This window comes from Balaenoptera ricei, chromosome 13 (assembly GCF_028023285.1).
Source record: "Balaenoptera ricei isolate mBalRic1 chromosome 13, mBalRic1.hap2, whole genome shotgun sequence".
Taxonomy (NCBI): domain Eukaryota; kingdom Metazoa; phylum Chordata; class Mammalia; order Artiodactyla; family Balaenopteridae; genus Balaenoptera; species Balaenoptera ricei.
The window spans coordinates 91,759,081-91,781,688 of NC_082651.1; the positions used below are offsets into that span (position 1 = coordinate 91,759,081).

Consider the following 22,608-nt stretch of genomic DNA (forward strand, 5'->3'; position numbering starts at 1 on the left):
CTGCTCGCCTTTCACAGGCTGGGAGCGCTCACTGTGTTTCTCACCACCCTCCCAGCACACCATTTACAGACTCGTCTCCGTGCTCTTGTACATCGTGTTCTCTTGGCTGAGCAGGCTCTTTACCTGATCCCTTTATCTGTTTGGGAAGTTGTTTAAAGGAGAAACCTTTCTCTGGTGTTAACCCTGTGAAGCCTTCCTTGACTTCTTCCTCCACGCAGTTAATTGGTCCTGAAGGCTGCTTTTGTGCCTAAGTCAGGGGTCCCTGCAGCAGTGGTCTGGGGTGGCTTGTCCTTCCCCTGGAGTGGACAGTGCTCGTTGTCGTTCTCGTGTATGAATATGTGTCCACAGCCATCTGAGAAAGGAGGGTGCCCCCGAGCCTCACGCCGTGGTTGGTACTAATGCACTGGGAGAGCTGAACACGACTCTACAAATTGATTCTGAGAATTAAAAGTGGTTTATTAAGCGAGCTCTTCATTTGTCTTGCACATTCCTGATTGCTTAGCACGTGGTTTGCTTTTATAAATTTTGATGGGATGAAGGAAACTAATATTACAGTTACTCTGTTGCAAAGGTATTTGAACCTGATACACCTGATTCCTAGACCCATGATTTTCCTATTGTCCACAAAATTTTCAGGTTGAAGATTATTGGGAAAGTTCTTTCTCCTACTCTCGTGTTTTTGTTAACGAGTAGTTTAAACTCCTACACATCAAGGGCTTTAGTCTTCAGAATTTAATATGTACTATAGAAATTCCATATTGCTTTATGTCTTTATAGAATAATTTAAAAATAATCACTTGCTTCAAAATGTGATTCCTGAAGTAAGTACTTAAGAGCCAAATACTGTATATTTAAGGAGGCTTTGCTTACCACTGCATGTAAATATTTCTGGGTGGAGGAGCTTACTGCAACAGAAAATAACATTAGTGATTTGTTATTTTCTGCAGTATTGTCTGCGGTTTTCATTTTTGCAAAAATCTAGTGATCCTTTCAGTAGTAAGTCACAGAATGCTTAAGATGTAATTATTAACAGATAAACAGCTTCAAAATGTCACAAAGCAAATGATATGCTAATTTCATTTTCAGTATTTGACTAGACTTGTGGGTTGATGCTAATCGTTACAGCCAATTTACTGAATTTTTTTCTCTTGGACTTCATTAACTGGAAGAAATTTATGTACATAATTTGGGATACTGTATCTTGATTTTCCTCTTTTTAAGTTAGAAACAGAGAGAATAGTACAGGGAATGATTTAATGAACACCTAAGTACCTACTACCCAGCATTAACAAATATTGAGATTATATTTTTTACTTAAGGTGTGTGTGTATGTATGTGTATAGTTATACCCAGATATATAAATAAAAGAGAGACAATAGTACAGACAAAATTTCCTACTTCCATTCCTCTGTCTCACTTTCCCTTTCTAGAGGCAGCCTGCTATCATGGTTTTAGTGTGCGATCTTCCAATATGTATTTTTATATTTGTTCTTTTTACACTATATGTTTCCCTGAACAGTTTACTGAATTTATTTATCCCTTTTAAACATTTAAAATATTTCTAATTTTTCCGCATTATAAATAGTGCTACATGAGGTATTCTTTTACCAAGAGATAAATATACCTGTGCAAGAATTTCTCTAGAGTTGTCTTAGAGCTCTATTTGGGGTATTTTTTGGGAAGGGGTGCATTTTTTACATATTGTCATATCATTCTCCAAAATGATTACTACAGTCTTACCAATAGTTTTATGAGAGTTACTGTGTCTCTAAGCATAGAGGGTGGCTGGCATAAATCTTTGTTGCTTTGATCTGCATTTCTTTTTTTTTTTTTTTCTTCTACCTTCAATATTAAAATGGCTACGCAAAGATTTACCAATTTTGATAAGTTTTTAATAAATTTATTTATTTATTTATTTATTTTTGCTGTGCTGGGTCTTCGTTTCTGTGCGAGGGCTTTCTCTAGCTGCGGCAAGCGGGGGCCACTCTTCATCGCGGTGCACGGGCCTCTCACTACCGCGGCCTCTCTTGCTGCGGAGCACAGGCTCCAGACGCGCAGGCTCAGCAGTTGTGGCTCACAGGCCCAGTTGCTCCGCGGCATGTGGGACCCTCCCAGCCCAGGGCTCGAACCCGTGTCCCCTGCATTGGCAGGCAGACTCTCAACCACTGCGCCACCAGGGAAGCCCTGATCTGCATTTCTGGCTTTTGTATTTCTCTTCTTGTGACTTGCTTATTCTTTGTCCGTTTTTCTTTTGGGCTGGTTGTGGGAGATTTTTATGGATTCTGTCTGCTAAAACGTATACTCTGTTAGCTTTATGTCTTATAAATAACTTTTCCTGGTGTGTGCCTTGTCTTTGCACTTTATGGAGAGGAATTTTAGATTTTAATGTGGTCAAATTTGAAGGAGAACATCTTAATGACACTAGAGTAGTTTACTTTACACTAGTAAAGTTTTTGACAGGTCAGGATTCACAAAGCACAAGCCATCAAGGGAAAGGTTATCAGTGTGAATGGAGTTGGCTCTTTTTAGAACTCTACTCTCCCATGTGAATTTTATATTGTCTAATTCCATTACATCAGTTTGTTCAGTTCCATAAGAAATTCTGTTGGGATTTTATTTGAAATTTCAGTTTATAGATTAAGAAGAATTGGCATCTTTAAGGTATTGAGAGTTCGTCAAAGAACATGGTATGTCTCTTTATGCGTAACTCTATGTCCTTCAGGAACATTTTGAAATTTTCTTCCTGATGTTTTCCTTTACGAGATTCTCGCCTTAGCGTTCTCTGCTGCCCTCTTTATCATTGTGACTCCCCACCCCTGTTACCAGGACCCTGTTCTTCTCCCTGCCTCATCTTCTCATATCTTACTGCTGAAACCTAGCAAGGATGAGGACGGGCAAGGGGATGAGGGGGGTCTGTAACATGTTTCTCTCTGTGCTACTTCAGGAGAAAGTTGGAGCTTTAACTTCACTCACTCACTCAGGAGACATTTATTGCATATACGGTGCTGGGCCTCGGACTTCTCTCATTTCAGTTGACTGTTTTCAGTTTAGTTACATGGTGTCACTTCACTTTGGCTAGAGTTGCCCAGGAAGCCTGTTCTAACACTGTGATCATGATGAAGAAGGTTTATTTACTAGGCCAGGCATCACTGCCAACCTGCTTTTGTTTTCCTAAATCACTTGTAGCTGAGCCCTGGTCAGCATTGAGTCCTGTGAATCAATAAAGTAATGGACCAAATTAACATCTTGAATTGGGATTGATACCCCTTGGCACGTATAACTGAAGATAACCCTTCAGTAGATGTGGACTGGGTTATCTCCATATATGGCTATTATCTTCGCACCACTTAATTCTGGGCTCTCAGCTGTTCTTTCTTTTTATGTGCCCTTAATTAGAGAGTGAGCTTTTTGAATGCAGGGAGAATACCTTGTTCATCTCTGTATACGCAGTGCCCTGCACGTTGCCTGGCACCCAATAGCTGCTGGTTACCCGTTTTGTGAATATGTTGATGAGCACATCTCAGTACCCCCTCCCTTTAAACACAAGTAAGCACACCCATGCCTGTGTGCACGGGTGAACACATGCACGGTCTCGTAGCTGGAGCATCAGTGTCCCAAAGCTGCCATACCATCTGGTGGGAACAATACACGATTAGTTCCATCATTCTGCCTTCCTTCCACTTACGCTTCAGTCTGGCGTGAATGGAGGAAAGGCTGTTTGGAAGCCGTTATTGAATCTTTTATTTTTATTTATCTTTTAATAGATCTTTATTGGAGGATAATTGCGTCACAATACTGTGTTAGTTTCTGTTGTACAACAGAGTGTATCAGCCATATGCATACATATATCCCCATACCCCCTCCCTCTTGCGTCTCCCTCCCACCCTCCCCATCCCACCCCTCTAGGTGGTCACAAGGCACTGAGCTGATCTCCCTGTGCTATGCGGCTGCTTCCCACTAGCTAGCTATTTTACACTTGGTAGTGTATGTATGTCGATGCTACTCTCACTTTGCCCCAGCTTCCCCCTCCCCGCCCCATGTCCTCAAGCCCATTCTCTATGGCTACGTCTTTATTCCTGCCCTGCCACTAGGTTCATCAAGTACCAGTTTTTTTTTGTTTTTTTTTTTTTTAGATTCCATATATATGTGTTAGCATTCGGTATTTGTTTTTCTCTTTCTGACTTCACTCTGTATGACAGACTCTAGGTCTATCCACCTCACTACAAATAACTCAATTTTGTTTCTTTTTATGGCTGAGTAATATTCCATTGTATATATATATGCCACATCTTCTTTAACCATTCATGTGTTGATGGACATTTAGGTTGCTTCCATGTCCTGGCTATTGTAAATACTGCTGCAGTGGACATTGTGGTACATGTCTCTTTGAATTATGGTTTTCTTAGGGTGTATGCCCAGTAGTGGGATTGCTGGGTCTCAAAAAGCTAAAAATAGAATCTCTTTTATTTTTAATCGAGCTTATCTTGTTGTAACCAATTTGATCTATTCATGGCCATGTTTATCAGAATTCATAGGGAGGAGGTGTCTTCTAGTATCAAGACCAGGAGATAAGAAGAAATCTGAAATCTCAGTTAGCTCTCCTTCCACAGTCAGGCAACATAAAGTTTTATACATATATTTTAAAATCTGAAAATTAAATATGACATCTGTCCTCTCCATGACATAGTAGTGCAAACTAAATAGTAATGCTCAACCCCTTGAGAAAAGAATTATATGGTTACTATAAAAAAATATATATTTATTTATACATGGTCAGTGTTGTACACTGAGTAGAGAAAAATTATTTCATTATCAGGATCTGCTTTATCCTGGCCCTTTAGAGATTTGTTGAATTCTCAAATAGTGTTTTATTTTTATTATAACAATAGACTACTGCTTTTTAAAGATATGTTTTATGAGAATCACATGTTTTCCGTTTGAAAAAGTACTGTGACTATATTCAGAAATGTAGACACTCAAAATTACCTGTTTTGTTTCTATTTATTCAGAGGAGTTTTTCCTAACAAACTGACTTTTGAAAAAAAAGTTCCTTATGGAAAATTTGCAGCATGTTCACAGAATATACTGACTCCCTTGTGCCTGCCATTCAGTTTAGCAGTCGACTCGTGGCCAGCCTCATCTCATCTGTGGCCTCAGCCAAGCCTCCACCCTCCTGTGCCTAGAGTATCATGAAGTAAATTCTGGACAGCCTAGTATTTCCTCTGAATATTTCAGTGTGTATTTCTAAAAAATAAGGACTCTAAAAAAACATAAACATGAAACCATTGTCATATACAAAGATAATTAACAATAATTTGTCCATATCTTCAGATATCCAGACTGTGTTCTCTTTTAATTCATTGATCTCTCCATTCTTTCCTCCTCTCTCACTCTTACAGAGAGAGAGAGAGAGAGAGAGAGAGAGAGAGAGAGAGAGAGAGAGGGAGTGTGTGTGTGTGTGTGTGTTCGGAAGAAGCCAGGTCATTTATTCTGTAGTTTTCTACTGTGTAGATTTTTTAGATTCCTCATTGTTTATTTTTATTTATTTATTTATTTTTAACATCTTTATTGGAGTATAATTGCTTTACAATGTTGTGTTAGTTTCTGCCGTATAATAAAGTGAATCAGCTATATTCATAGGTATATCCCCATATCCTCTCCCTCTTGCATCTCCCTCCCACCCTCCTTATCCCACCCCTCTAGGTGGTCACAGAGCACTGAGCTGATCTCCCTGTGCTATGCAGCTGCTTCCCACTAGCTATCTATTTTACATTTAGATTTCCCATTGTTTAGATTGCATCTTTGAAGTGTTGTTTGAAGTATTTTTCTTTTTTCAACTGTATTTTTATCAAATTGGTAGGTAGAGCCAGAGGAATGATATGATTTTATCTGCATTAGGTCTGCGTATTTTTTTTGAAATTGTTTTGCTGTAAAGATCATTTGAGCAGAATGGTTGCTATAGGCAAGTAATACTCGTACTCCTACCTTGACTTTGGACCAAAATCTCTTTTGCCCTGGTGAACAGGGTTAATTACGTGTTAGCGCTGAGGACTGGCCGAGGGTGGAAATAGCCCAGCGGGTTGCTTCAAGCATCTTCTCAAAGTTTGTTGCTTATGGTTTGCTGTGATGGAAACTTGTTAGACTATATATAAAAGCAGTAGGAAAGAGGCTTTGAGTGAAGGCTCAAGTTGCGTTTGTGAATAAAGCACATTTACATTACTTTATGAATTTTGAGACTTTGAGTTGGGCTAAGCTCTGTGGTTAAACCTAGAAGGGTTTTATGCAGTTTTGAAAGTTTTACATCTGAGAGTATATGTAGAGATGAGATTTTAAAAAATTATTATTGTTGTTTTTTTTTATTGTTAGCTTAGTTCAGAATAGGAACTAACATGGTGTTGTAGGTCACTTGTGCTTCAAAAACAGACTGACAGAAAGAGAGATCATTATGCTGTATACCTTAAGCTTATACAGTGCTGTATGTCAGTTATATCTCATTAAGAGTGAAGAAAAAAAGTTAGGAAGGTGGTCAAATGAGAAGAGGGCAGTTGATGGAATTAGAGACTGACAGGTTGTCTGAATTCCAGGGCTGGGAAATAAAGCAGGTGTGTGTTAGTTTTCTGTGGTTGCTCTAACAGATTACCACAAATTTAGGGGCTTAAAATAAATTTATGTGACATTTCTGGAGGTGAGAAGTCCGAAATGGGTCTCACTGCACTAAGATCAAGGTGTCAGCAGGGCTGTGTCCTCGCTGGAGGCTCAGGGGGACAGTCTGTCTTCTTACCTTTGCCAGCTTCTAGAGCAGCCCAGCTTCCTTGGCCCCTTCTATCCTCAAAACCAGCAGTGACTGGGCGAATCTTTTTCTCACATCACGTCACTGTGACACTGACTCTCCTGCTTCCCTCTTCTGCTTTTAAGGACTTTTGTGGTTATTTGGGCCACCTGGAAAATCCAGGATACTCTCCCTGTTTTAAGGTCATCTGCTTAGCAACCTTAAATCCACGTGATGCAACATGTTCACAGGTTCTAGAGATTAAGACATGGGCATCTTTGGGGGCCATTATTCTGCTTGCCCCACAAGGTAAGCAGAATTAACAGAGGACAGGTGTTGCTTTCTGCACTAACATGTAGAGCTCTGTCTGACTGCCTTTGAGCATACCCTTCTACTGATGGTCTCAGCGGGCTATATTGAGTAACTCATGGTGTTACCTCATGAGGTGCTTAGAATTATAGAAAATTTAAGAGTTATCATTGGTTAACATAACCATAAAACCAAGTCAGTCTTTTGATATGCCAACTCTGAGGAGTCTTAGGAAGTGTCATTTCCTTCCCCCTTTTGATTTCTATGCAGAAACTAAAATTTTTAAAGTTTTGATTTATCTATGAGAAGGTCTAGAAAAAGATAAGCACTAATTTGTTGCGTGAGGAAGTGCATCCTTTTTTTTGACACAGTGGGGGCCTGGTGATGATAGATATCAGGTACGTTTTGATGTAAAGGGAGCCTGATGTTGTTTTCTGTCATTTGGGATGGTGGTAGATTGTGTAGGGGGGAGCGTTGTGTGGACATGACCAGAGAAACCTGGTCTTTTTCTTAAGCAGCAGGGAGTTTCTTGCCTGTAGGGAGGGCCTTTTTAAAAAATTGAGACATTAAGAAGGATGTGGCTTCTCTCTTCTGTTCCTCCGTTGCCTTATTGTTATTGGGGACAAGTGTTTTCCTTTAATATATCAGAAGTTTTACTTTCAAACATTTTTCTTTTTTCTATAGGTGATTATGATGTCTTATACGTTCCCTGCCAGGTTTACTAAATATGACTTAACTTTAAAAATCATGACTGTTGGGTTCCTTTATTAATCAGCTTAGTTTGTGTAGTGGCCACACAGTCTTTTAACTTTTAGTACTTGTTAGCCTGCTTGTGCTGTTGGTAACTGGCCTCTAATTGCAATGAAGTATAACAAACAGAAAAGTGCACCAGTCATGATGTACAGTCTTATTTCAGTATAGTTATTAGTGTCCCATCCACAGCAGTCCCAGCTGTCATTTCCTTCTGGCTTCTGTGATCGTGTCCTCATTGCTTCCGACGCACTGCTGTAACTAGTACATATGTGTCTATGTGAGGTGGCGTATCTGTTTGTTAAAGTTTATTGGTGTTGATATAGTTCCTTAGATAGTCAGTGGCCAACCTGAAAACATTTTTTTTCTCATTTCTAAGTTCTCATTTGAGTTTCAGATGTTTGAATGTGTAAATGAAGGTGAAATTCTAGTTGAAAACCCATCTGGTTTTCTATTGGTTGTTTCCTCTAAAATATTTACCTTCTAGGATTAGTATATACTAATTTTATTTCAGTGTTCCCTGTGAAGGTTTCTGCCCTCTTTGTTTTGATGTTGTCTTGTTCATATTTGTAAATTATCAATTCTTTTTATCTTTCTCTTTTTTAGACTTTTACTGGTCGGTGGATGTGAAACTGCTGAAGTGGGCATACCAACAGCTGCTAGCTGTGGACTCTCTGCCTGGAGAGTTCTTTCAGGATCACCTTATTATAAACCGGTCACTCATGGTGGAGACAGGGTCACTGCAGTAAGTCTTAGTTGTGGTATTTCACTTTGCTAATAGGTCTTAGATAAGCCCTTTGTAAGATACAGAGAAGGAAACAATTTGCCTTAAATGAAGGAAGTAACCTAATGCAAGTGAAATTTTAGGACTTCTTTCAAATATCAAATTTATCTAAAGCATGTTTTATTTAACTTGGGTCTCATTTTTAGTAACAGTATTTGCAGATATCAGAAAAACAACCTAGCAGTAATCCCGTTACTTGCGTTTGCTTATTTAGACATTAACATTTTTTAAGTCCCTTTTGATGTGCCGGCAGCTGTTCTGAGTGCTGTTAACGTGTAGTAGCTCATTTAATTCTCAGTAACCCTTTGAGGTGGGTATTGTTAGTAGCCCCAGTCTGTTGATGAGGAAAGTGAAATTTAGCTGGGCCACCCCACTAGCAAGTGGCAGAAGGAGGGTACAAACGCTGGTATGAGTTCCCCCGTTCAAGTTCTTAACTGCCTTCGTACTTGCATTTTGTTCCATATTGATCAGTACTGTTCGTCCAACCGTTCATTTATTCATTCTTTAATTGAATTTCTGTTTTCTATCAGTCACTCCTTTATGCTGTAATAGTCAGTATAGGCTAGGCTCTGTTGTGATAATAAAAACAGCCACATAAACAAACAAATGAACAATCCTGACATTTCTGTGGGTTACCCCATGACAGTGTGTTCCTTATTTGTGGCAAAGCCCGCTGTTGATATCATGACTACCGCGAACAGCTTGTTCCAAGTGATGACTGAAGGAGATGTGGAGGCTGGTGACCTCCTGAGGGCCCACCGTCTCAGTTCATGGCCTTAGGAGGGGGAGGAGAGGACTACAAGGTGGGACTTTTTAACCATCTTACACCAGACCTGACATCGCTTCTGCTCACGGTTCATTCACTGAAACTCATCACGTGGCCCCTCCTACCTTCAAGGGGCCTGTGTGTCCAGAAAGGCAAGAAAAACTAGATATTAGTGAATATTAATTGTTTCTACCATATTGGCCACTCTGTGATAATATATATCTTGGTTTTTTTTGTATAAACTGTATGATCATAATTACGTACCCTGTGCTTAGCCTGATATTTGGTGGGCACTCAGATACAATATTTTTCTAATGAGAGAAGAAACCAAGAAATTAAGGTGAAACATGGTGTAAGTGAATGTGCTATGCTATTCCTATGAATGTATTTGTTCCATTATTTCTGCCTCAAAATATATTGATTTCAAAATAATCCTGTAAAACAATGGTTAAACATTTGATGTTGAAGAAGAACTAGTGAAGAAGTACTTTTGAAAAGAAATCTTTAGCAATCATAGTAAGCTTCTGTTAATTATTTTCTTTAGTTTTTAGCATATACTGAAATATGTGATTGTGAATTTAACCCAACAAAGTAGTAGGTTTTTTTTTTTTTTAAATTAGGTCAACTTATTGGTTCAATATGGCACCAGACCTTAAAACAGTTTATATTCGTACATCAGTTTATACAGTACTGTGTCGTGTGCTTTTTCCTCCATTCATGGTCCCTCTACTCACTCTAGCACCCATTTATTCTCCCTGCAGGATCCAGTAAGGAGTCCAGTTTGAGGGTTATTAGCCACATTTCACAGATGAGGAGCCTAAGGCCCTGGGAGATCTTAACAACTAAAAACAGGGCAACAGGGGTGGAACCAGATTTTGTAGCTCCTGTTTAGCACTTTCCTCACTCCCCATGTGAAATTACATACATCTCATTGGCATTGTCAAATTTATGCTGTGATGATTATCCCATAATTTATTTTTTAAAAAAGAGTGAGTTAGCAGTTGGACATGTTATTTCATATTTGTTATAATTTAGTCATGTTCCTCTCTCCGATTTCACACCCAGCTTGTCGTTTTATATGTGAGATGTATCATGGCAGATCCTGAAAACAGTTTGAACAATTTTATCTCTTGACTCTGTCTGAGTGTGATGTCTACAGCTTAGCTCTGTCTGAGTGTGATGTCTGCAGCTTATTTTTTTATTTTTTAATTTTATTTTTGGCTGCGCCACGTGGCTTGTGGGATCTTAGTTCCCCAACCAGTGATTGAACCCGCGCCCTCAGCAGTGAAAGCGCCGAGTACTAACCGCTGGACCGCCAGGGAAGTCCCTGTAGCTTATTTTTAAATGGTTCAGTCAAAAAATATTTTTTAAAAAGTATACATACACATACAGATAAAGCAAATGTGGCTAAATGTTAATAATTGGTGAACTCAGGTAAAAGGTACACTGGTATTTCATTGTGTAATCATTTCAACTTTTCAGTAGCTAGGAAATTTGTCAAAATTAAAGGTTGAGGGAAAAAGAGAAAGAATTGGTAAGTGTGGAGAATATAAGGTGAGAGAAAGTAGGCAAACTGTGAAGGGCCATTTCAATATTGTGTAATCAAGTATATTTGTGACAGAGTCTGGGACAGGGGAAGGCACGGAGGACTGTCACGTACTATGAAACCTTTTTTCACCGTGGCTTCTTTAAATTCTCCGTGCCTTCACTTTGCTCCTTACTGAAGTATTGGAATCTGCTCTGCTATGTATGGTCCTTCCCTCTCTGGCCTGAAGCTTCAGTATTGGAGTCTCTTAAAAGAAGATTGCTTGTGCAGTGACAAAATAAGTGGGGGGAAATACTGAATTGCAAATTGAGTGCTCCGCCGTATGATAAACTTCTTGAAATGCTGCAAGTGTACTTTAATTATGTTAGTGCCTTTTTAATGTGTCTTGCAGCTAAACGCACAATCATTCTGTGTAACCTTCCCCTACCTCAAAGTAATTTGAAACTATAAGATTAGTTCCTCTTGTCAGGTGGCAGATATTGTTTGCATCGAACCTCTTATTGTTTGTTTAAGGCTGCTATTGTTTTTGGGTGGCTATCGACCGAAAAATGCTGACACATATATTCTCACCTCTCACGAGGCTGCTGGGTTGTACAAGAGGCTATGCAAAATTCCACATATACCTTGAGCAGAGTTTCCAAATTAATGTCCGTGTCATCTATAGGAGATGGTTTTATTTATTCATTTGTTCAACATGAAATCACCGATGCAGGTATCAGAACATACAGGTAGCAGCCCTCAAGGGGTTTACTGTACTGGAGGTACAGCTGTGCCCACAAATAAGGGCAAGAAGCTATAGCAGATACCAGGGGTGAGTTCAGTCACTGGGGGGAAGGAAGGAGCCCGGCTCAGGAGTCAGAAGGTTGGGATTGGAATTCTAGCTCAGCACCTACCACTGGTGTCTTAAGGCTCTTGCCAGGATCAAATGAGGTAATATATGTGAAGGCTGTTGATAAACAATAAAATGTTCTACAGTGTTAATTATTATCTATTTGTAGATAATATTTACATATTTGTATTTGTAAATAAAATACAAATATGTAAATAAAATATATATTTTTATAAAAATATTTGTATTTTTATTAAGGTGGAAATTTTGGAAAAAATGTATAAAAAATGAACAAAACTGACTATTTTTTGTTATTGATGCTGCTTCCTTTTCAGTATAGAATGTTGTTCTGGAAAGAACACAGGGTTTTTGAAATCCTGTTTCCCTGAGAAAACAGCAGTAATCAGAATATTTTCATAAGATCCTACCACCTGCCTGCATATGCGCCTGATTTCCGAACCTTTCCTCTTGTTATTTCAGGTGAACTGCACTTGCACCAGCCAAGGCCAGCTCCCCCGTTTGTCCTCTGGATCTCACACGTGCTAACTGAAGGATGTTTATCCAAATCATGAATCTTGCTGCCCATTAGGTTTATCAGCAAACAACATGCATTTATTTTTCCCATTGTAAAAACTCTTTAGTTTTAGGGGACTTAGAACCTACTAAATCCTGCTACCAGCCCATTTGTCCCTTTCCTTCAGCGTGTTCAAAAGTCATCTATACTTGATCCATTTCCAACTTTTCTTTTCTCTCTTGAATTCACTTGAATGGGGCTTTATCTCCATGATTTCACTGAAACTGTCTTACTGATGTTATCAGTGCCCTCCAGTATTTTACCAGTTTATCAGTTTATTGGTATTCTTTAATTCCTACTAATTGCCTATACAACAATCAGTTAGTTGGTTTTATTTTCCCCTTTCCTTCCCCTTTTTCCTCCCTTTTCTAGTTGCATTATTTCTATTTTGTCAAAACACACAATATTTATGCGATAGTTTCAACCCTCATCCTCATGTTTCTTTAGTCATAGGTGTTCATTTATGTATTTTAAAATGTTCACTGTCCCTTTGTTTGACGTTTTCCCAGTCACCTCTTGGTTGGATGAAATTATCCTCTAACAGATGTTTTGAGAAGGGCTCATAGGTGAAGAGTTCCTTAAGTTCTTGTGTGTCAGAATTGTTTTTCATAGCCTGGACATTTGAAGGAAAACTTATCTGGATATAAAATCTTTGGTTTCCCTGTTCTTTCACTGAACTTTAAAAAAACACTACACTATTGTTGCTTTGCTTTGGATGTGGAATTTGAAAAGTTGATGCAAGTCAAATTATCTTCTCTTTGTATGTTACTTGGCCATTTTGTTTGGAGGCCTTGAGGATTTCCTTTATCTTTGAAATCTAGTATCCTTCCTGGAATATTTCTTGCAGTTGATTTTTCTGGGTTAATTTTCCCAGGTACCTCTTCGCTCTTTCAATATATAGATTCAGGTCTTTTTTCATTTCTGGGAAGTTTTCTTAGACTATAATTTTTGGCAGTGGTTTTAGATTGACCTTAGTCCCCTTTGCTAGCTTGTTGCATCTGTCCTCCTGGACCCTGCAGTGTTTTTTCAGTCTGCTTTTGCTCACCACCAGCCGTGTGTCGGCCTGGGTAGGGGTGGGTGGGAGCGTGGGGATGGCAAGAGCAGTGGAGATGACACACTGGAGTTTGGTGGTTTTTCTCTTTCTACTTACAATGATTTTGAAGTTTGGGTTAACTTGATCTTCAAGTTAAGTGAGGGTGCGGTTTTCATGCAGATTTATTTTTCTCTTCTTGTATTTTCTTGTTTTTGGAGGAAATGTGGAGCTAGGCCGTCAGTAACATCTTCAGCTGCTCAGCAGTTCTGGTAGGAACGTTTTTAACCTCAGTTTAAGAATACTGCACCCCCCCCCCCTTTGCCTTTTTCTTTTAAATTAAGGTAAAGTTCATATAACATAAAATGGACCATTAAATATTTTAAAGTGTATAGTTCAGTGGCATTTAGTACATTCACAGTGTTGTGCAACTGTCACCACTATCTAGGTCCAAGACATTTTCATCACCCCAAAGGGAAACACCAAACCCATTAAACAGTCACTCCCTTTTGTTCCCTCACCTCAGCTCCTGGCAATCACTGGTCTGCTTTCTGTTTCTATGGATTTATCTGTTTTGAAAATTTCATATAAATGGAATCATACAATATGAGACTTTTGTATCTGGCTTTTCTCATTTAGCAACATATTTTTGAGGTTCATCCAAATTTTAGTGTGCGTCAGTACTTCATTCCTTTTTATAACTGAATAATATTCCGTTGTATGGATATACTGCCTTTTGTTTATCCATTCTTTAGTTAGTGGACATTTGAGTTGTTTCTATTTTTTAGCTAGTATGAATAATGTTGCTCTGAACATTTGTGTGTACAGGTATTTGTTTGAACACCTGTTTTCAGTTCTTTTGGGTATATACTTAGGATGGAATTTCTGGGTCATATGGTAATTCCGTTTAACTTTTGAACAACCACCAGACTGTTTTCCACAGTGGCTGTACCATTTTATGTTCCTGCCAGCAATGTACCAGTGTTCCAAATTCTCTACAACTTCAACAATGCTTATTTTCCATTTCTAAAAAATTATACACATCTCTCCCTCTTGCTTTAAGTATATTTCTTAAACCTAGAGACAAAAATAGTCTTGTTTTATTATTTCAAATACTTGTTTCAAAGTGATTTTTTTTCTGGTATTTTTCAAGTTTGGGATCAATTTCTTCATGAATGAAATTTCTGTTGTGAGTATTGACCTTTTCCATAGTGATGCTAGGATAAAATGGTAACCTGGGCCAGCCTCATCTGAGAAGAGCCACTCGTTAGATTCTAATTTGCATAGATTGTACTAGACTTGTTACATATGTATTTAAAAATACATTTGATTATGGGTACATTTTGTAAGATTTGTCACTTGTTGGATTTTTTTTCCCAAACAAAAACAAAATCTCACCAAGATTTCTGATACTTATCCATGATTTTCTTAACCATTTCTTAAAATACTAGATATGCTGTAGTTTTCATTTCATGATGAAAGGCCTTTAAACAATGAGGAAGCCTTCCATTGATCTTTTTTTTTGTGATGTGTGTCTATTTTGTAGGTACCAAAGACCCTGGGATTATTAAGGATGTTAAGTGGCAAGTTTTACAGTCGCCAGGGGCAAGAACAGGTAATACAAATGGGCTTAACCTTACAAAACATTTTCGCCAGGGTCCTCTTAAGGACGGAGTTGAATGAATCTTGAATATTATAGATTTCCATCTGAATTTGCTCTTAATTATACATTACAGGGGTGTATGCATTAATAAGAATTCATGGAGCTGTTCACTGAAGATTTGTGCATTTTACTATGTATATCATTCTTATCTCAGTAAAGAAAATTAAAAAAAAAAAATTAAAGAATGAATCTAGTCCTCTTGGATCTGGGGATATAGCCCAAAGAAGTCTCCTGGAATCATTATATATCTTTGAAGTTTCTTATTTTATCTTGTGAATTTTTGTATCCTTGTCCATAACATACCCCTTATGTTTGTTGGTTTTAAAATAAAAAAAGATTCCTTCCTAAATCTGAGATTATACATGTTTCAAGAGGATGAGCCACATTGATCCTGGGCTTAACTGTTTTGTTCTTCAATAGGAGAAACATGGATCCATGGCAAAGATGCTTGGCAGTTTCATCCTGAATATACCGATATGCTTTGGCACTCTCTCTGAGGGAGATGGGTATACTCATTCCCTCTACATGGCTCTCACAAGAGTCTTGACATACATGGGGCTTCAGATCATACTCCTTCCTGTTTTGGGGGGAATCAAACAAATTAATTTTCGTTTCTTCAATTTCTTAACTAAGGGAAATTGTAAGAAATATGGAAATTGTAAGAAATAAGAACACGTATTCTCTTGCTGCATTTGTATTTAATATATTTAAAATTTTGAGTTCTAGTTATTTCTGTGCCCTTGACTTCAACTAATTCACGTCTTCTGGGTTGGTTTGGTATTCTGTCTGTAGAATTGAGCAATAACACTACTCTTTATGTCTGGAAAGTCACTTTCAGTTTTAATCCCTTGTATGTTTACGGTTTTCCAGTTAGCATTCTCTTTAGTCATTTCAAGCAGTTTGTCTTCATTTTGCAGGTGAAGAACCATAAGCAAGACTAAATGCCTTGGCCTCTGCCATGTACTTTGTTCTTTCTAATTTACTGTGTTGCCTCTGTTGCTCTTTCTGTTACCATAATAGTGCATGAGAGCTTTACTTTGTTTTCCTCCCTGGATCCTTTCCCATTCTCTTTAATTCCATCTAAATAATAACTCTATCTTTAACAAATTTTAAAGGGTTCATTTTTTAATTCTTTTGATGATAATTAAGTAATTATGTGGAGTTTCAGCATTTATTTATTCTTTTAGTCAGTCAGCAAGCACGCACTTTGAGCCAGCCGTGGTGTTAGAGCTGAGAATAAATAGATGAATAAAATGCAGTGCGCTTCCTCAAGGAACCCTCAGTGTAGTGCGGGAGTCAGATGTAGAAGCAGCTGTAGAACAGGACAGTATGACGTGTTTCATAACCTGTCCTGTAATATAATATGAAGTGCCGTTGAGGTGCAGGGAGGGACCATTGAACTCTGGAGGTGATACTTGATTTGGAAGTGAGTAAGAGTTCCTCAGGCGGATAGGGGAAGGCTGGTTGTTTCCAGCCCGGGAGCAGCATGTGCAAAGTCCCGGAAGTGTCGCAGAACACTGCAGAACGCTCCACTCTGCTGTGGGGTAGGATCCATGGTCTCTTATTGTTTGTGTTCCGTAGTTATTTTATTGGGACCAACATAGTTGTATTATGTTTAGAACAAGAATTATTTGGGGATTGATATATTGGTACATGACTTTCCTTTGTACCATATCCTTTACATATTAAATGCTGTATTTATTAGTTGATTTGGTATATTAATAGGCAAATGTAACTCTCTTCAATTAGTATAAAATGTCCATCTTCTTTTTACTCTTTCTTACCTCCTGGGAACTCCAGATTCATGTTACCTTGCCTCCTGCTATTGGTTATTCTTTTGTGTGGAACTCAGCTCTTTCTTGTTTTTATCGGTATCCTCTATGATTGAACAGAAGGAGGGAGAAAGTAGCAACTAATTTCCTTACGTTTTGATCTTTCTTTTTGACACCTTGTACTGGAATCCTTAACTGTTTGGACTTTTTAAAAAGACTTTATGAAAGTAGTACTCTAAAATCAGGGCCTTTCAGTAAATATCTGAATGTTATATGAGTATCCTGTGTGTACTCAGTGGTTCCTAGCCCAGAAATAATTATGGGGCATAGATTTTTAGCACCATCATTTTAGACCTGACAGGTCTCATAGAGATTATCTAATAATTCCTTATTATTGTGAATACTTTATAGCTTATAAGTCCTTTCGCATGATCTCGGAGGAAGCTTGCATTAATGGCATTATGATGCCTATTTTATTGATGAAGAAATTAAAGCCTCAAGAGAAATGGTTTTCCCAAACTCACCTACCTAGATAGTGTCAGAGATGGGTTTGGTCTTGAGTTGGCTCTTGATCTAGTGCTTTTTTTCACTACCTCTTGTTGGCTTTTGTCTAAACCCTTAGTTGGACAACTGAAGAAGCAGAAGCCAAGATATGTTGTACTTAAAAGTAGCCCAAGTTAAAAATTACCTATTATCTCAGAAAGCATGATCTTTTTTACTACTCAAGTTTGGCAGCAATTCTATTTCTCTTTTAAAATGTGTTATCTCTTAACTACTGCTAATTTTTTTTTTAAAATTAATTAATTAATTTATTTATGGCTGTGTTGGGTCTTCGTTTCTGTGCGAGGGCTTTCTCTAGCTGTGGCAAGCGGGGGCCACTCTTCATCGCGGTGCGCGGGCCTCTCATTATCGCGGCCTCTCTTGTTGCGGAGCACAGGCTCCAGACGCGCAGGCTCAGCAATTGTGGCTCACGGGCCCAGTCGCTCCGCGGCACGTGGGATCCTCCCAGACCAGGGCTCGAACCCGTGTGTCCCCTGCATTGGCAGGCAGACTCTCAACCACTGTGCCACCAGGGAAGCCCAACTACTGCTAATTTTTAAAGAGGAACTGCTTTCCTATATAGTAACCACATGGTTAATATTTAGTTCATTTTGTTCTGTTCACTTGTCAGACTATAAAGTAGCAACACTGATTGGATAGTATTAGAGGGAATATATATAAAATAGCTAAGGCGGTGATTGCTACCTTGCAGGCGCATGATAAATGATAGTGGTGGCTGCTCTTCTGATCTGTTAATTTCTTTGTATCCATAATCATAGAGCCAATAATTAGTAGTCTGTGGGTCCTTTTTAATTGTGGTTTAGTATACCCCAAATTTACATGATTCAAAATAATCTACTGCTGGTTGTCTGGCATATATTATCTTTTGAAGAGTATATGAATAATCAAAATTATTTGTTTTCTTTTGAGCTTCTCTTGTCACCAGAAAGTTTAACTTTATTTTTTATTAATTTTTTTGAAGTATAGTTGATTTACAATCTTGTGTTAATTTCTGCTGTAGAGCAAAGTGACTCAGTTATACGTATATGTATTTTCTTTTTCATATTCTTTTCCATTATGGTTTATCACAGGATATTGAATATAGTTCCCTGTGCTATACAGTAGGACCTTGTTGTTTATCCATCCTATGTGTAATAGTTTGCTTCTGCTAATCCTGAACTCCCCATCCTTCCTTCCTCCAGAAAGTTTAAATTTAAATCTTTTCCTTTATGCTTTGGGCTTTGAGGTCTTACGAAGTTCTTTCACATGCTGATATTGTAAAGATGTTCTGTGTTTTCTTTTAAAAGTTTCATGGTTTTGCTTTTCACCTGTAAGTTTTCAATCCATCTTGAATTTCTTTTTGTTGGATCTAGTAGGAATCTAATTTATAATATGCTCTATGTGGCTAGTACCATTAATTCAGTGCTGTATTCTTTCCCAACTAATTTATATAATGCCATAATTTATATACTGCCACCATAATTTATATAATGTCTGTCAGGACAGACATTTACAGAGGGTACATTGTAGCTCTGTTTCTCTGCTCTCTTTTCTGTTTCATTGGTGTACATGTCTATCCTCATGAAAATATCTCACAGTTTTAATAAACTAAAGTTTTATAATTAAAAAATATTTTTTTTGAAAAGGGTATTGGCTTGGAAACTTTTTTTTTTCTCCAAAGGCTTTTTTATTTCCTTCATACTTTTACAGTTTTCCCCCCCTCAGGTTGTTAACCAGGCTTTTGAGGATGACTTTCTTTTGATTTGAAAATAGATTTCTGTTTATTCTTTGGGGTCAGACTTCTAAACTTCAGTGGGTTAGAACACCTACTGAATACCTTGAGGGCAGGGGTTTATGTTTGTTTTTGTCACTGCAGGTTCCCCAGAGTATAAAACAGTGCCTGGCATGTACTATGTATTATTGAATATGTAATATTCAGAAAATAATTGTCGAGCGTTGGAAGAGCAGTACTTACAAATTCACCTTTGATTGAGCTGAGTTTTTTTTTTCCTTTAACCGTATGTAGTAATTTAGAACATTTTGAATGTGTGCACTAGAATTCAGTACTTTGATTTTACTATAGCTTGTACATTTGAAAGGTATAATGAAATTGGAAATCACTCATTTTTAATTGTCCTATATAGATGATAGGCAGTTGAAGAAAGTGAGGCAATTTAAACTAATCTCAGTACAAAGGTCTGATATTTAACATTTAAAAAAATCTCTCTTTTAGAAAGGGCAGTTGAAAAGTTTCATTGCAGTGTTTGAGAGAACACACAGTTCCTACCCCAAATATTGCTCCAGTAGTAGAAGGCTTTAATTAGTTTTTAATTAACACAAGATCAAATGGACATTTGAGCTAGTGTTTTCGTGTAAATGAGAAGTAGAAGTTAAAATAATGTTCACATTATTAATTTCAGTAGTATTTTGTTAGTATTACATTGCTACACAAAAGACTCAATGAAGTAAGGGAAGATATCTTTTGCAAAGTTTTAGGAAGGGATTTGAGATGAGGAGGTAAATAGGAGAATTGACAGTGAAGTTAATTAAAAGGGCCATAAATGAATGACTAATGTAAGAAGACAGTTTGCTGTGCAAAAAGATCTTTGTCAAGTCCTCTTCCTATGCCCCATGCTGTCTACCCAGGGATGCTAACTCACCAAGTAATCATTTAGCTAGACTACCTTTTAATGAAGTTAAAACCTTATGGCGTAAATCGAAGCAGGTGGTAAGTGATAGTCACTGTTTTCTTTTTCTTTTCCTCACCTTTATTGAGATATAATTTACAAATGAAATTGTAAGATAGTTAAATTGATGATTTGATATAGGTACCTATACACTGTGAAAGGATTTTCCCCCATTGAGTTAATACGTACGTGCATCGCCTCACATATTTACTTTTTGTGTCTGTGTATATGTGTGAGAACATTTAAATCCTACTCTTAACAAATTTCAATTATACAATACAGTGTTATCACCTGTAGTTACCAATGTCATACGTTAGATCCTCAGACTTTATTCATCGTATAACTGAAAGTTTGTACCCTTTCACCAACCTCTCCCTGTTCTTCCAACCCCCAGCCCCTGGTAGGCAAACACTGTTCTACTCACTGTTTTTATGATTTTGACTTTTTTTTTTTTTAAGATTCTATGTATAAGTGATATCATGTAGTATTTGTCTTTTTGTATCTGGCTTATTTCACTTATCAAAATGCCTTCCAGTTTCATTCATGTTTTTGCAAATGACAGGATTTCCTTCTTTTTAAAGGCTGAATAATATTCCATTGTGTGTGTGTATTCCATACCTTGGCTATTGTGAGTAATGCTGCAGTGAACTTGGGAGTGCAGGTATCTCTTTGAGATAATGTTTTCATTTCCTTTGGAAATATGCCCAGAAGTGGGATTGCTGGATCTTGCGGTAGTTCTATTTTTAATTTCTTGAGGAAACTCTGTTCTGTTTCTCATGGTGACTATACCAGTTTACATTCTTACCAACAGTGTACAAGGGTTCCCTTTTCTCTATGTTCTCACCAGTGTTTATCATCTCTTGTCTCTTTTATAATAGCCATCCTAACAGTTGTGAGATGATACATGGTTGTTTTTGATTTGCATTTCCCTGATGATTAGTGATGTGGAGCAACTTTTCATGTACCTGTTGGCCATTTGTGTGTCTTCTTTGGAAAAATGTCTATTTAGATTCATTGCCCATTGTTAAATTGGATTATTTGTCTTTTGCTATTGAGTTGTATGAGTTTCTTGTATATTTTGGATATTAACCCCTTCTTGGTTATATGGTTTGCAGATATTTTCTCCCATTCCATAGGTTGCCTTTTCATTTTGCTGATAGTTTCCTTTGCTGTGTAGAAGCTTTTTAGATTGATGTATTCCCACTTGTTTTTGCTTTTGTTGCCTTTGCCTTCATGGCAAATCCAAGAAAATCATTGCCAAGACCAATGTCAAGAAGTTTACCCAACTCCATGCTTTCTCCAGAAGTTTTACAGTTTCAGGTCTTATGTTCAAGTATTTCATCCATTTAGAGTTGACTTTTGTATATGGTGTAAATTAGGGGTCCATTTCATTCTTTTGCATGTGGTTATCCAGTTTTTCCAATATCATTTATTGAAGAGACTATTTTCCCCATTGTGTATTCTTGGCTCCTTTGTTGTAAATTAATGGACCATATATGCTTGAGTTTATTTCTGGCCTCTCTATTCTGTTCCATTGACCTATGTATCTGTTTTTAATGCCAAGACCATACTGTTTTGATTATTATAGCTTTGTAATATAGTTTGAAACCTGGATGTATAATGCCTCTAGCTTTGTTCTTCTTTTTCAAGATTGCTTTGACTACTTGGGTCTTTTGTGGTACCATGCAAATTTTAGGATTGTTTTTTCTATTTCTGTAAAAAATGCCATTGGAATTTTGATAGAGGTTGCATTGAATCTGTAGATCACTTTGGGTAGTATGGATATTTTAGCAATAGCAATTCTTCCAATTCATGAATATGGAATTTCTTTCCATTTATTTGTGTCTTCTTCTATTTCTTTCATTAATGTTTTATAGTTTTCAGTGTATATCTCTCTCACTTCCTTGGTTAAATTTATTCCTAAGTATTTTACTCTTTTTGATGCTATTGTAAATGGGATTGTTTTCTTAATTTCTCTTTCCTAGAGTTCACTGTTATTGTATAGAAAAGCAACTGAATTTTGTATGTTGATTTTGTATCCTGCAATTTTACAAATTTATTTATTCTAACAGTTTTTTGGTGGAGTCGTTAGGGTTTTCTATGTATAATATCATGTGATCTGCAAACAGAGCCAACCTTACTTCTTCCTTTCCAATTTGTGTGCCTTTTCTTTTTCTTGCCTAATTGCTCTGGCTAAGACTTTCTGTACCATGTTGAATAAAAATGGCAAGAGTGGGCATCCTTGTCTTGTTCCTCATCTTGGAGCTTTCCGCTTTTCCCTGCCAAGTTCTGTATTCTTGACCAACATTCCAACTGTTGAAATGATGATTAAAATGAAAATGGCATTCGTAGTTGAGAAATGTGAAAGAAATTCACAGACACATTTTAACCCAAGTGAAAATTACAGCTACATCTAAATTTTATTGCCTTTACAACTACTTAATTCAAATGGAGGAGAAGAGAACAGGATTGTTATTCACTTAAGCTGAGAAATCTTAATACAATATGAGGGGTTATGGTTTGAATGTTAGAAGTTTACTTTTATTGTGATGTACAGTTGATTGAAAAGCCATTCCCTCCTATTTCCAA

At 37.5% G+C, this 22,608-nt stretch overlaps 1 protein-coding gene across 5 annotated transcripts in view; it reads left to right on the plus strand.

Annotated features, from left to right (window-relative positions):
- Positions 1 to 22,608, plus strand: part of NBAS (NBAS subunit of NRZ tethering complex) — a 341,753-nt gene that overhangs the window by 43,584 nt on the left and 275,561 nt on the right. For 4 of the 5 annotated variants that reach the window (XM_059942180.1, XM_059942182.1, XM_059942183.1 and 1 more), the window contains 2 exons: positions 8,435 to 8,573; positions 14,904 to 14,972. In XM_059942180.1, the coding sequence (XP_059798163.1) occupies positions 8,435 to 8,573; positions 14,904 to 14,972 (208 nt within the window). The remainder of the gene's footprint in view (positions 1 to 8,434; positions 8,574 to 14,903; positions 14,973 to 22,608) is intronic. The other variant, XM_059942181.1, reaches the window with a different exon arrangement.